This window comes from Ochlerotatus camptorhynchus, unplaced genomic scaffold (genome assembly GCF_037179485.1).
Source record: "Ochlerotatus camptorhynchus isolate MF236.1 unplaced genomic scaffold, CSIRO-AGI_Acam_v1.1 ptg000213l, whole genome shotgun sequence".
NCBI classification, from domain to species: Eukaryota; Metazoa; Arthropoda; class Insecta; order Diptera; family Culicidae; genus Ochlerotatus; species Ochlerotatus camptorhynchus.
The window spans coordinates 4,073,602-4,087,221 of NW_027040703.1; the positions used below are offsets into that span (position 1 = coordinate 4,073,602).

At 43.3% G+C, this 13,620-nt stretch overlaps 2 protein-coding genes across 2 annotated transcripts in view; one reads left to right on the forward strand and one right to left on the reverse strand.

The window, feature by feature from the left end:
- Snx16 (sorting nexin 16) overlaps nt 1-13,620 on the reverse strand; it is a 122,848-nt gene that overhangs the window by 106,185 nt on the left and 3,043 nt on the right. The window contains exons 2-4 of the mRNA XM_065224691.1: nt 5,584-5,892; nt 5,376-5,512; nt 5,225-5,314 (exon numbers count right to left, since the gene is read on the reverse strand). Of these exons, the coding sequence (XP_065080763.1) occupies nt 5,242-5,314; nt 5,376-5,512; nt 5,584-5,892 (519 nt within the window). The 3' untranslated portion in view covers nt 5,225-5,241. The remainder of the gene's footprint in view (nt 1-5,224; nt 5,315-5,375; nt 5,513-5,583; nt 5,893-13,620) is intronic.
- Cds (CDP-diacylglycerol synthase) overlaps nt 1-13,620 on the forward strand; it is a 61,076-nt gene that overhangs the window by 24,677 nt on the left and 22,779 nt on the right. The window lies entirely within an intron of this gene.

Consider the following 13,620-nt stretch of genomic DNA (forward strand, 5'->3'; position numbering starts at 1 on the left):
GACGGCTGTTCGCAACGGGACGTCAAAATTGTCATCGGTGACATGAACGCTCAGGTAGGACGGGAGGCAATGTATAGACCGGCAATCGGGCCAAACAGCCTGCATGCCGTATCGAACGACAACGGCCAACGATGCGTGAACTTGTTCGAAGTACCTTTTTCCCCCGCAAGGATATCCACAAGGCCACCTGGAGAACACCTGACCAACACACAAAAAACCAAATCGATCACGTTCTAATCGACGGGAAATTCGTCTTCGACATTATCAACGTCCGCACGAACATGCGAACATAGATTCGGACCACTACCTAGTTGCAGTATGCATGCGGTCAAAACTCTCTACGGTGCATAACACCCGTCGAAGTCGAACGCCGCGACCCAACATTGAGCAACTACGGGACGCCGGAGTTGCCCAGGACTACGCGCAGCAGCTGGAAGTTGCACTACCCACGGAAGAGCAGCTTGGCGCAGCTTCTCTTGAAGATGGCTGGATGGACATCCGTTCCGCCATAGGTAGTACTGCTGCAGCGGCACTAGGCTGCAATCCCGGACCGAAGAAATAACTGGTTTGACGGCGAATGCAAACTGTTAGTAGAGGAGAAGAATGCAGCACGAGCGAGAATGCTGCAACACCGCACGAGATTGAATGTAGAGCGATACAGACAAGCGCAGAACAGACAAAAGTCGGTTTTCCGAAGGAAGAACCGTCAGCAGGGAGACCGAGATCGCGAGGCGATGGGAAATCTGTACCGCGTAAACAACACACGGAAGTTTTACGAGAAGCTAAATAGTTGGCGCAAAGGATACGTGCCGCAAGCCGATATGTGCAAGGACTTGGACGGTAACCTTCTCACGATCGAGTGTGAGGTGATTGAGAGATGGAAGCATTACTATGACGAGCACCTCAGCGGTGAAGCAGCAGAAAATGAAGGTGGCACGGCAACAGACCTTGGAGCACGCGCAGAAGACGACAGAATACCGGCTCCTGATCTTCAAGAAGTTGAGGAGGAGATCGGTCGGCTGAAGAACAACAAAGCAACTGGTGTAGATCAACTACCAAGTGAGCTATTAAAATACGGTGGTGAAGCACTGGTTAGATCGCTGCACTGGGTAATTGCCAGGATTTGGGAGGAGGAGATATTACCGGAGGAGTGGATGGAAGGTGTCGTATGCCCAATCTACAAAAAGGGCGACAAGTTGGATTGCAGCAATTACCGCGCGATCACACTGCTGAGCACCGCCTACAAGGCACTCTCCCAAATTGCCGCCGCCTGACACCATTTGCAAGAGAGTTCGTGGGGTAATACCAGGCGGGATTCATGGGTGTCCGCGCTACCATGGACCAAATTTTCGCGATTCGGCAGGTTCTGCAGAAATGCCGCAAATACAACGTGCCCACACATCACTTGTTCATCGATTTCAAATTCGCATACGACACAATCGATCGAGATCAGCTATGGCAGATTATGCACGAGTACGGATTTCCGGATAAACTGACGCGATTGGTCAAGGCGAAGATGGATCGAGTGATGTGCGTTGTTCGAGTATCGGAGACACTCTCGTGTCCCTTTGAATCTACTAGGGGATTACGGCAAGGGACTTTCGTGTCTGCTGTTCAACATCGCGTTAGAAGGTGTGATCAGAAGAGCAGGGATAGACACGAGTGGCACGATCTTCAGGAAAACCATCCAACTTCTTGGCATCGCTGATGACATTGACATAATGGCACGGAACTTTGAGACGATGGCGGAAACGTACATCAGAGTGAAGGCTGAAGCCAGGCGGATTGGACTTGCCATCAACGCATCAAAGACAAAATACATGAAAGGAAGAGGTTCTAGGGAAGACAATGTTAGCCTCTCACCCCGAGTTCAGATTGAGTTCGTGTATTTGGGCTCACTGGTGACCGCCGAAAATGATACCAGCAGAGAAATTCAAAGACGCATTATGGCAGGGAATCGTGCCTACTTTGGACTCCGGAGGACGCTCCGGTCGAATAAAATTTGCCGCCGCAGGAAGTTGACTGTCTACAAGACGCTGATTAGACCGGTGGACCTCTACGGCCATGAGACCTGGACTATGCTCGTGGAGGACCAACGCGCCCTTGGTATTTTCGAACGGAAGGTGTTGCGTACCATCTACGGTGGAGTGCAGATGGATGACGGAACGTGGAGGAGGCGAATGAACCACGAATTGCACCAGCTGCTGGGAGAACCATCCATCGTCCACATTGCAAAAATTGGGTGACTACGGTGGGCTGGACACGTCGTAAAAATGCCGCACGCGACCAGTGAAAATGGTTCTATCCAACAGGCGACCCAACAGGAACAAGAAGAAGAGGCGCGCAGCGGGCAACGTGGTTCGACCAAGTAGAAGGCGACCTGCGGACCCTTCGCAGACTACGAGGTTGGTGAAGTGTGACAATGGATCGAGTTGAGACGACTTCTTCGGACAGCAGAGGAAAACAAGGCCTTAGCCTGATTGGTAAGGTAAGTATGATCCAGTTGATTGTATTCTCGAAGGTAAGCTGTTAGTCTTCTGTTGATGATCCTTTCGTAAATCTTACAGGCGCAGCTGATTAATGTGATTGGACGGAAGTCCTTGGTATCAATTGATGAAGATCCGTTGTTCGGTATGGGAATCACCAGGCTGTAACGCCACTGCTCTGGAATAGATTTAAATTTTTAAGAAGCATTTGTTTGCCACGAATCGGAAGGTGCTTAAGCATAGGGTATCCAATATCGTCAGTGCCTTCAGATTTTCCACTGCTACCAGCGAGAGCAAATGATAATACCGCCATGGTAAAAGGTTGGTTGATTGAGGAGTTTTGGCAATCGGATGGTATTACGAATGTTGATACGGAGTCCGTGCATGCTTTGTTGCGGCGAAGGAAAGCTTCACTGTAGTTATTAACAGCTGAGAGATCAGTAAAGTAATCCGCAAGGGTGTCGGCAACAATCGCTGGATCCCGGGAGATTCCAGTCTGACCGCGGATTGTCATTCCCTTTGATTTTCTTTTTCCACTCACGGCGTTTACGTTACTCCAGAGTTCTGTAGCTGACTGGTTGCTGTTGATTGTTTCGAGGAATTTCTCCCAGCTGTGACGTTGAGCGTCTCGTTCGGTTTGGCGACAATCGAACCTTTCGATTCGGGACGTGGCCAAAAAGGTCAATTCTTCCGTCTGGTTCGACCAGCAGCCAATGAAGCGGGCCGGACTTCATGTCTTCAAGGTAAGGAAGGCGCCTAACCATACCGATAAACATAATACGGTGGTCAAATCCCGCACCAGGAAGCTGTACCGCGAGTGGTTGGTGCAGCTGAGAGTCCCGCCTGGATGTTCCGGAAGAAGAAGGTCGACAAATTTACCAAGAAGTACTTAGTATGGTAGGCGATCTGTGGGTGCGGCAAATTTAGCAAGCCGTACATAACAACCAGCACCATCAACGGCCAAATATTTAAAGAAGAATGCCTCCAGAAGCGCCTGTGGTCCTCCTTCCGGTCCCACGAAGGTGACACTCTGTTCTGTTTTTGGATTTGGCATCGTGTCATTATGCGAAACCGGTGATGGAGTGGTACGAAACCAACGATGTTGTTTTTGTGCCGAAGGAGGCAAATCCGCCAAACTCTCCAGAACTTCGCCCAATAGAAAAACTCTGGGCGATTATGAAGCTCTGCAAGCTCCGGAAAACAGGGAAGGTCTTAAAAAACGACAAGGATTTGAAGAAAGAGTGGATGAAAGTGTGTAAGAAAGATGGCGCATGTGTAGCACATGATTTGATGGGTAGCGTCAAGTCCAAGGTGCGGGCATTTAGCCTAGGAGAGGAGGTTGAATAAACCGACTTAGCTAATATGTGTTTATTTATTTTCTGAGAGTTTCAAAAATATCCGACTTAAAATGAATGTATGGTGATCATTTTTTTTCGAGCACAGTTTTTAATTAACAAAAGTACGAACGTGCTCTCCTCGGCAAAGTTGTCCGTTTAACATTCCTCAGAAGATTATAGTATTATTTTTGAATTCAACTTTTGATGATTGAACTTCATTATGTAATTCGAAGAGTTAAAAAAAAAACACACATGAAAATATATAACATCCAACATGTTGTGACAACAGGGTTCTTTAAAGGTATTGAGGTTAATGCATATTCGTAATCTGCATTAAAAATGGAACCCAAACCCAAAATTTCATCAATTTTGGTACACTGGAACTATTTTAAATAAGTACGAATACATTTGCAAAAATCACCTTATTAGCGCCCCTCGGTGTCACTTTGTATGGGAGCGTGCTGTCAGTTTGTCAGTTTAGTGTCAAACAGTGAAGTTATTATTTTGCTTAAAATCTATATTTAAAAATCGAGATTAAAGTGTGTTGGTTTGAAAAAACTATCGCTCTGCTCAGAAAACGAAGCCCTGCCAGATGATATATAAAAACCGATATATTTTTCAAAATTAAAGAAGCCAATTGTTTACCATTCAGGTTGGATCCTAAGGAATACGTAAATATGAATATGGTAATGTTTGGTTTCCCAAAATTATAATGCATTAGCAATATGTTTTTTGGTGATGACAATGAAAATTGACAAGTGTTAACTTAGGTCATTCTAGTTACTATCCCTGAATGCTTTCGGTATTCGATTCTGCTTGTTCTTAGAATCACAGTTATTCTGATTTTTGTTTTGTTTTGGAAAACAGTAGGATTTTCCTTCAGTACGGGACGCCTTCGGGGCTTCTTATAAAATTCCCTTGTAGCTCATTTAATGTAGATAGATCTTTCTTACAGAAATCTTTTAAATGTTCTTCGGGAGTTTGGCGCATATTTTGATCAATAGACTAAATGTAGTAACCTGGATTGCACTGTCATCTCCTGTTTTTGCAAGTAATTTCGGTTTTCATCGAAGTAATCTATAAGACTCAGTAGTAGGATCAGTAGTAGAGAATATATTTTTTTGTCGAATTAATCGATAAATATATGGTAAATTGCAGTTCAATAACAGTTTAGAAATTTTTAGTATATAATTTAACCTACATTATGCTAAGCTAACAAAACACTTCCGAGGCGATAGTAAATTTCTCATAGAAAGTACCATCGTTTACGCTTAACATTCAACAATTTAAGGCATTCGTGGTGTTTCGGTTTTCGCTGATAATTTAACATTTCTCGAATATTAAACACAGTCAATTGTATATGAACGAACGTACATGCTGTAGCAGCGCGGGGCGGAGAGGGGAAGGCACGACCAATCCTATTTGAAAGCCGACTCCTTCAAATGGTTGTCTATCTGTTTTGCACATTTGGGGCAGTTCTCGAAGCTATTCCTAAAAGAAAAGAGTAAAATGTTTTCAAATTTGTCACTTCAAACAAATTCCACCCTCTTACCGTACAACGTTGCTGAGCACCTTATTCCTACTCATTTCGTTGGCTAGTTTTGCCTGGAGAGCCGAAATCAGTTCATCTTTGGTCTGAAGCTGTTGCTTCAGATGAGATATGGTTTCTTCCTGAGCTTCAAAAATTATCTGAAAATAGGAGAATATCCCGAAAATTTGAAACTATGCTACACTACGCGAATTTCCTGGAATTATCCTACCCGAGATTCCTCCATGCTCTCCGAGTAGGACGGCGGTTCGTCGAGGCAGAAAAACTCCCGCACCGCCGGGTTGGTCCGCATGGCGTCATCGCTCAGGATGGTATTGATGAAGGTCTGCAGACCTTGTATCCGGTTGTCGATAAAGCCGCTGCTGAAGTTATCGCCAAACCATTTCTTCCGCGGCAGTATCAGGGTGCAGTGTGGAAACAGCGAACGTAATTTGTTGTTCAGTCGGACAAAGTCGGTGTAGCGCCGCAGTACCAGCCAGCACGTGTGGGAGATGCTATTTTCGATGCGCAGCTTGAAGATCTTCACGGTCGCGAGGGGGCGGTGGGTGGGTGAAAGTAGAGAGAAAAGAGAGGTCATGAAAAATGCGCGAATAAACAGAGGCTTTGTTTCTTCGGGGTGCATTCGGTGTTTGTTTTTTTTTCTGGGATTCAGGATCAGACTAGCTGATGAAAAAGCGCGTAGGTCGTTGTAATTGCGATGTTACGTTTGCTTTAAGTTTGTTAGTAATTCACATTTTTTAAATTATATGGACGATCTCGAGATCTCAGAATTCCATTTTGAGTTTCAGATGCAACAGATTTGTATAATCATCGTTTTCATTTGCGTCAATCCATTTTTGTCCATGGTTTCATAACTACGCCTGTCCTCAGGCTGCCATACCGTATGCGTGATAATGTTTGCACCATCGTACAAATAAGGTTCCCGTTTCACCTGTGCATACAATGCCTTGGTTTTCTTTGCATGCACGTAACCTATAACTCATACCGTAGACGTAGTAGGCTGTGTATAAAAGAAAATGATTTACTTAGTTTGACAGTTGCACCATGACGAAGTGGCAGCGTATTCGTGATTTGTCCCACGAGCAAATGTCACAAAAAGACATTTCAATAGCCGTGGGAGTGTCCCGGTGGACCGTCAAAAGGGTTTTAGACCGAGAAAAGAAAGGACAACTATCCGCGAAGGTGGCCACAGGTCGTCCGAGATCAGCTCGGGTTCCAGTGCGTTCAATAAGGAAAATGGCAAAGGAACATGGGATCAGTGACTTTACGGCACGGAAGATCGTAAAGGAAGATTGCGGGGCGAAGTCGAAGGCACGGAAAAAAACTCACATGATTACCAACCGCATCCGGGAGCTACGAGTCGAACGATGCAAGAAAATCTTGAATTTCCTTAAGCGAAAAAATCCGGTATTCCTGTTCACCGACGAGAGCATGTTTACCGTCGATCCCGTATCAAATTCCAGAACCGACCGGTATATTAGCTCTCTTCCGGTAAAAGGCGTGGCCGACGAGCACAAGAACGTGTATCTGACCAAGCATCCTGCTAGCGTTATGGTGTTTGGATTGGTGGCTTCCGTTGGCAAAAAATGGACCCGGTGTTCATTCCAGAAGGCGACAAGGTCAACACGGAGGTCTACATCGGGATTTTAAGATAGTATGTTCTTCCGTGGATCAAAGAACAGTACGGTCCGAAGCCAAATGTTGTATTTTAACAAGATGGGGCTCCGTGCCACACCTCGAACCGCACTCAGAAGTGGTTGCAGGAACATCTTCCATTCTGGGCGAAGGATATGTGGCCGCCATCCAACCCCGATCTTAATCCGCTGGATTACTCAATATGGCGCTTCATGAAGGCCAAGGCCTGTTCTAAACGCCACCCGAGTACAGCAAGTCTCAGACAAACATTGACCCGTACCTGGAGAGAAATGGATCCAGACTATATTATTAGAACATAGTTTCATACTCTGAGAAACATCCCCCCTTTGAATAAATAAAAAAAAATCGAAAACGAAATTTTTGAGATTTGTTTTCATTTTGACATTGCTCAATGGTGCAAACATTATCACGCGTACGGTAGTTGTTGTTATTAATAGAGAGTTCTCGTTCTGTAAGCCGTAGTGGTAGTGAGTACTTGTCACTGAGGAAGTCTACAAGTACAGTACCCATTAGATTTTGGCAACACAACTACTAAACCGTTCGTTTTTGGCACGGGGTTCCATTATGTCTTCGTGCCAAAATCGAACGGATGTTGAAAATATTGTATCTAATCTAACACCAACACAGCTAGTTCATGAAAGCATCCTGGAAAAAGATAGATATACCTCCATCCTTTTTCTTGTCTATTTGGTATATTTTGAACATCAGAGATGCGCAAAATATATCAAAACGGCCAGGCCTACTGTGTAGCATTTAAGGGGCAAGATGATTCAGAAACATCGGGCCTGTTAAAATCAAAGATTAAAACACGATGCTTCTGAATCCAATAAATGGATGAAACGTGGACATCTCGTACCGTACGTTCCGCTGTATTGTTATTTATAAATGATTGGTCGTTGGGAGTATCTAATCTAAAAAAGTTAAGTGATGCTCAATTTTCCTCCAGTGGATGGGACATGAGCACTAGCTCTTGTCCTAGCCCATATGGCTTATGGTTATAGCGCCATTACTCGCTGTCTGAAAAGAGAAAAATTGAATAAAAGGCCGTAGGAGAAAGGAAATGGAGGAAGGAACCCCTAGTTCTATCTTCCCTTGAGAAAAAGTGGGTCTCTAATCAATCTACAGGAAAAGTTCGCTAAAACTCACAATGGCCCTTATTACGGTGAAAACGAAGTGAAGTGAGCAGTTGTCACTCACGTTGAAGTGATTGCCATGTAAATCAAGTGGGAATCACTTCACCGTGAGTGACAAGTTGTCATTTCACCGTGATATGACATCGGTAATAAAGGCCAATGACTCGCGAACTTTTCCTTTTGTGTGCCTCATAAAACCTCGCAAAGTTTTCCAACGCTTAACACGAACAGGTGAGAACTAGACTTCAGTAGAGAGTAAAGGGTGCTACGGTCAAAATTTGGTCAAGGGAAAACGCGTGTAAATCGGTGAAATCGTTTATTTAAAAAATCAAATTAAATTTCTTTTTCAAGTTCAATTAGTATAAAATTCAGGAAAAATATTCAGTTAGGCTTCCGCTTTTCCAAATCCGAATTGCCGGGCCTTACGCTTGACCCCTGCCATCAGATTTTGTACAGCCACCTTGTCCACCTTCTTCGCCGCAGAAAGCCAGTTTGCCTTGAACTGCTGCTCGCCCTTAGCAGTTTTTTTGGTCTTCTTTAGGTTCCGCTTGACAATAGCCCAGTATTTCTCAATTGGGCGGAGCTCTGGCGTGTTGGGAGGGTTCTTGTCCTTGGGAACCACCTGCACGTTGTTGGCGGCGTACCACTCCATGGCCTTTTTACCGTAATGGCAAGATGCCAAATCCGGCCAAAACAGTACGGAACAACCGTGTTTCTTCAGGAAAGGCTGCAGACGTTTATTCAAACACTCTTTCACGTAAATTTCTTGGTTGACAGTCCCGGAAGCTATGAAAATGCTGCTTTTCAAGCCACAGGTACAGATGGCTTTCCAAACCAGATATTTCTTTGCGAACTTTGACAGTTTCATGTGCTTGAAAACATCTGCTACCTTTCCCCTTCCTTTTGCCGTATAAAACTCCTGTCCCGGAAGCTGCTTGTAGTCGGCTTTGACGTAGGTTTCGTCGTCCATTACCACGCAGTCAAACTTCGTCAGCATCGTCGTGTACAGCCTCCGGGATCGCGCTTTGGCCGTCGTATTTTGTTTATCATCGCGATTTGGAGTCACTACCTTCTTGTAAGTCGATAGTCCGGCTCGTTTTTTGGCTCGATGCACGGTTGTAGACGATACACCCAGCTTATTTGCGGCATCTCGGAGAGAGAGGTTAGGGTTTCGCTTGCAACTACCGGCAACTCTCTTTGTCGTCTCAGCGGCTTCCGGTTTTCGATTTTCCCCGATCCAGACTTCCTGGCTGTCGACAAACGTTCCCCAAACACTTTAATTACATTTGTAACGGTTGATTTGGCAACTTTTAGCGATTTTGCCAACTTTGCGTGCGAGTAGCTCGGATTTTCGCGATGCGCGAGCAAAATTTTGATACGCTGCTCTTCTTGCTTGGACGGCATTTTGACAACTGAAGAGTGAATTCCAAAATCAAAATAGGAGCAACATTCTACACACACACACCTTCAAAATGAGGGGTGTTCAGGTTTTTTAAATGCAAAATTGAAAGAAATACGTCAAGTTGATATGGACCAAATTTTGACCGTATCACCCTTTAATAGAATAAAAATATATTAAAAAATATAAGAACACATAAATGAAAATAAAGGGACGAAATCAGCCAGTTTCATAATTTAGTACTCTTACTGTTCTACTGCACTACTGTTGAACCAAAGGCACTTCCAAGACTTTTCCGGGTTATTTTCAAACTGGTTCAAAAATTCTTCAGGCAAATCATGAGCACATGAACGTTCAAGTACAAAACATCAAACGTCTAAAACCAGAAAAAAAGGGGCTAGGACGATTCTCTTGTCGAATGAATCAATTGGCAAATCTATGTTGGAACTTGGCCATACCCACTCGTTCCCAACCTTTGACAATAGCGTGCTCGACATTTGATTTGACACATCAAACTATTCCATCGGATCTTCAAAGACACTCTTGCACCATCCGCCTCCAATCAGAATCATCGGGCTAGCTTGCCAATCACCTAATAACAGCTCTGACGAAAAGGATGCTGATAAAAAAAAAACACTTTGAATTGCATTTCACCGATCACTTGTACTTTCTTTGCACTAAAATTCTTGAACTATGTTATCGAGTGGCATATTGTTTCGGGCTAAAACGCGATGAAAAAAATCAATCACAGAAAAAATGAAGCCTAAAGTTTGACACTTGGACATTTTTCACGTCTTCACACAAGCAGAGCACACTTCGATCATCCGAACGGATGTTGAAAATATTGTATTTTTGAAAATTGTGATTACAATTTTTAATAACTGATTGATTATATTAATAACACCTATGTCATAAAGATGACTCACGGTGGTTTAAAATCAACAAAATCATAAATTAAATTTTGGCACGGTTCGATTTTGGCAACCCTAAATTTTCGGGCTTTTTGTCAAAATCGAACGGATACGGTAGTTGGTTATCTGTCAAAAGATGAGCAGTTCTAGTGTAATTAAATGGAAAATTTCTCAACCCACTTCAAAAACTCTTTATAAGGGATTCCGCTAAGGGGTTTGACCAAGTCACTCAATACATGGTGCCGCAATTAGATTCGGCACAATTTCGTAGGCATTTGATTGTTGTAAATAAGATGGAAGCACTGCTGGTCACAAAAGTTGTGCACAACATTACGTGCTATTTGGCTGTATATTCAGGAACATACCAGAGGAACTCAGACCAGCTGTTCACTTCTCGGTTCAATTATAGATTTAAATCCGAAATGTCGCTAGACCGATTTATCCTTATGATTTCAAACCAGAACGATCAAGGTGTCAGACATAATAAGAATAATTTACTCGGCAACTTGAAAATCGAAATTTATTCCTTAGCAACCAGAGGACACCGATAATGACCATGCATCAGAACCCTAGTCTTAAACACTTCAAACTAGAGAACAACGAATAGCAGATTAGGAATCACATAGGTGAAGACTAACTAACTCATTTTTTCCTTGATTCTAGATCATCCTCGGTCCAGGCAATCCGAGGACACTATCAACTAACTAAGATGTGTTCCTTTAATTACTGAAAAATCCTGTTCCCCTAGTTTGAAGTAGTCAGGACTAGAAATCGGTGGTAGATCTTACATCCCGTACTTCTTCTTCTTCTTCGCATTTCAAGCTTATTGCATATCGCATATTAGCTTATTGCGTGCTCTCAACTTAGTGTTCTAGATGCACTTCCACAGATATTAATTGAGAGCTTTCGATGCCTGTACCATTTTTGCATTGGTATAATTGTGTGACAAGTTCTATCATACTTCTATGCCCAGGGAAGTCGAGAAATTTTCCAACGCGAAAAATTCCTAGACCGGACCGGGAATCGAACCCAGCCACCTCCAGCATGGCCTTGCTTTGTAGCTGCGCCTTTACCGACTGAGCTAAGAGAGCCCCCCCCCCCCCCCCCGTTACATCCCGTAACGTACCACGAAAAGGTGATCTACCTACGATTTTCTGTGATTTTTCACAGATATTCGTTGAAAAATTACAGGAAAACTATGAAAAATCGCCGAACTGTTTACCGAACGTTCAGCTGTTGAGATTTCGGTAAAATATCACAGATTTCGGTAAAATAATCTTAGTGTGTTACTGTCTACGACAAAGTTGTTCAGGAGGTCGAGGTCTTTTGGCTGGTGGACAGTAATTCAGAATTTAGGCATTGACCTCATGAACAACTTTTTTGAAGACAGTAATTTTCTACCTGTTCAGAATCTCGAGCTTAGCATACGTGAGAATTGTACACGTTTACTAGCGCCACGTGATGAGAAAATTCTGGACTTCTGTCCACCAGCCAAAAAGTCTTGACCCCCTGAACAAGTTTGCCGAAAACAGTAACTTTCTATCTGCTCAGGATCTCGAGCTATTGTATATGCGAGAATTGCATGTGTATACTAGCACCGAGTAAAGAAAAAAAATATGAACAACTGTCCACCAACGACTTTCTGAACAACTTTGCCAAAGACATTTACTCTCTATCTGGTCAAGATCTAGTGATGAATCACATGCGAGAACTTAACATGTATACGAGCACTACCTAGTGAGAAGATTCTGAACTACTGTTAACTAGCAAAAAGGCTATGATCTCCTGAACAGCTTTGCCTAAGACAGTAACTTTCTATCTGGGCACGATCTCGAGATATTTTATGAGAATTTCACGTGTATACTAGCGCCGCGTAGTGAAAAAAATATCTGAAGAACTGTCCACCAGCCAAAAATACTTGACCCCCTGAACAAGTTGGCCGAAGACAGTAACTTTCTATCTGCTCAGGATCTCGAACTATTGTATATGCGAAAATTGCACATATATACTAGCGCCACGTAGTGAGAATTTTTGAACTACTTCACCAACGAAAAGATCTTGACTTCCTGAAAAACTTTGCCGAAGACAGTAACTTTTTATCTGGTAAGGATCTAGAGATATTTGATATATGCGAGAATCTTGCATGCATACTAGCGCCGCGAAGTGAGAAAACTCTGAATTACTGCCCACCAACGAAAAGGCCTTGACCTTCTGAACAACTTTGCCGAAGACAGTAATTTTCTATCTGGTCAGGATCTCGAGATATTTTATATGAGAATTTCACGTGTATACTAGCGCCGCGTATTGAGAAATTTTTGAACTATTGTGCACCAAGAAATAGGGTTTGATCTCATCAACAACTTTGTCGACGACAGTAACTTTCTATCTGGTCATCTCGAGATTTTCCATGTTGTAACCAATTAAGTGAAATCCCACGTAGTACGGACACCGTTAACGCGGTTTCCATTCACATTTTCTCTATTATCCGCATTTTTTGGATAAAAGTTTAGCTTGTTTAGTTAAAAACAAGTTTTTTAAAGGAATACCCACTGGTTTCATATGGATTGGTAGCTCGGCTGCGGAATGGCAATGGAAAACTCACACTGTTGTACAAAGTATAACGCGCGAGTACTCGTGTTACAAAAGTTGGCGCGAGTAACGGAGGTTTAATAAAGACAGCCAACCAGCCAGGTTACATGTACATTTTTGGTAATATTCGGCCTGTTTCTTTCAAACGTGTGGCCGAAAAAAACGTTTGAGTAAAATTTTACTAGCATAAAGCTCGATATTCGGCTAAAGTATTTGGCCGAATACTATGGCGACCAAATAGGGTAGAGCACTACTTCGACATTAGCTCTCATTTCCATCACTTCGATCAGTTCTAATGTTGGCCTATGGATCTAAGATTGGACCCATCGCTAAAAATCTGCTATTTATCAATTTTATCTAGATGAACGCGTCTCATTGGGACGGTACTAATGAATATTTTTGGTCGCTATTGAAAATTTAGCCGATTGCTGAATTTATGTATGGGCCCACATTAGGGGCATTTAGGCCGACATTACATCCATTTCCACTATATTCTTCTCGAAAACAAAAGAAGCGTTCCTTGCTAATCCATTTTTTCTCCCTTCATTCGTATGCCGAAA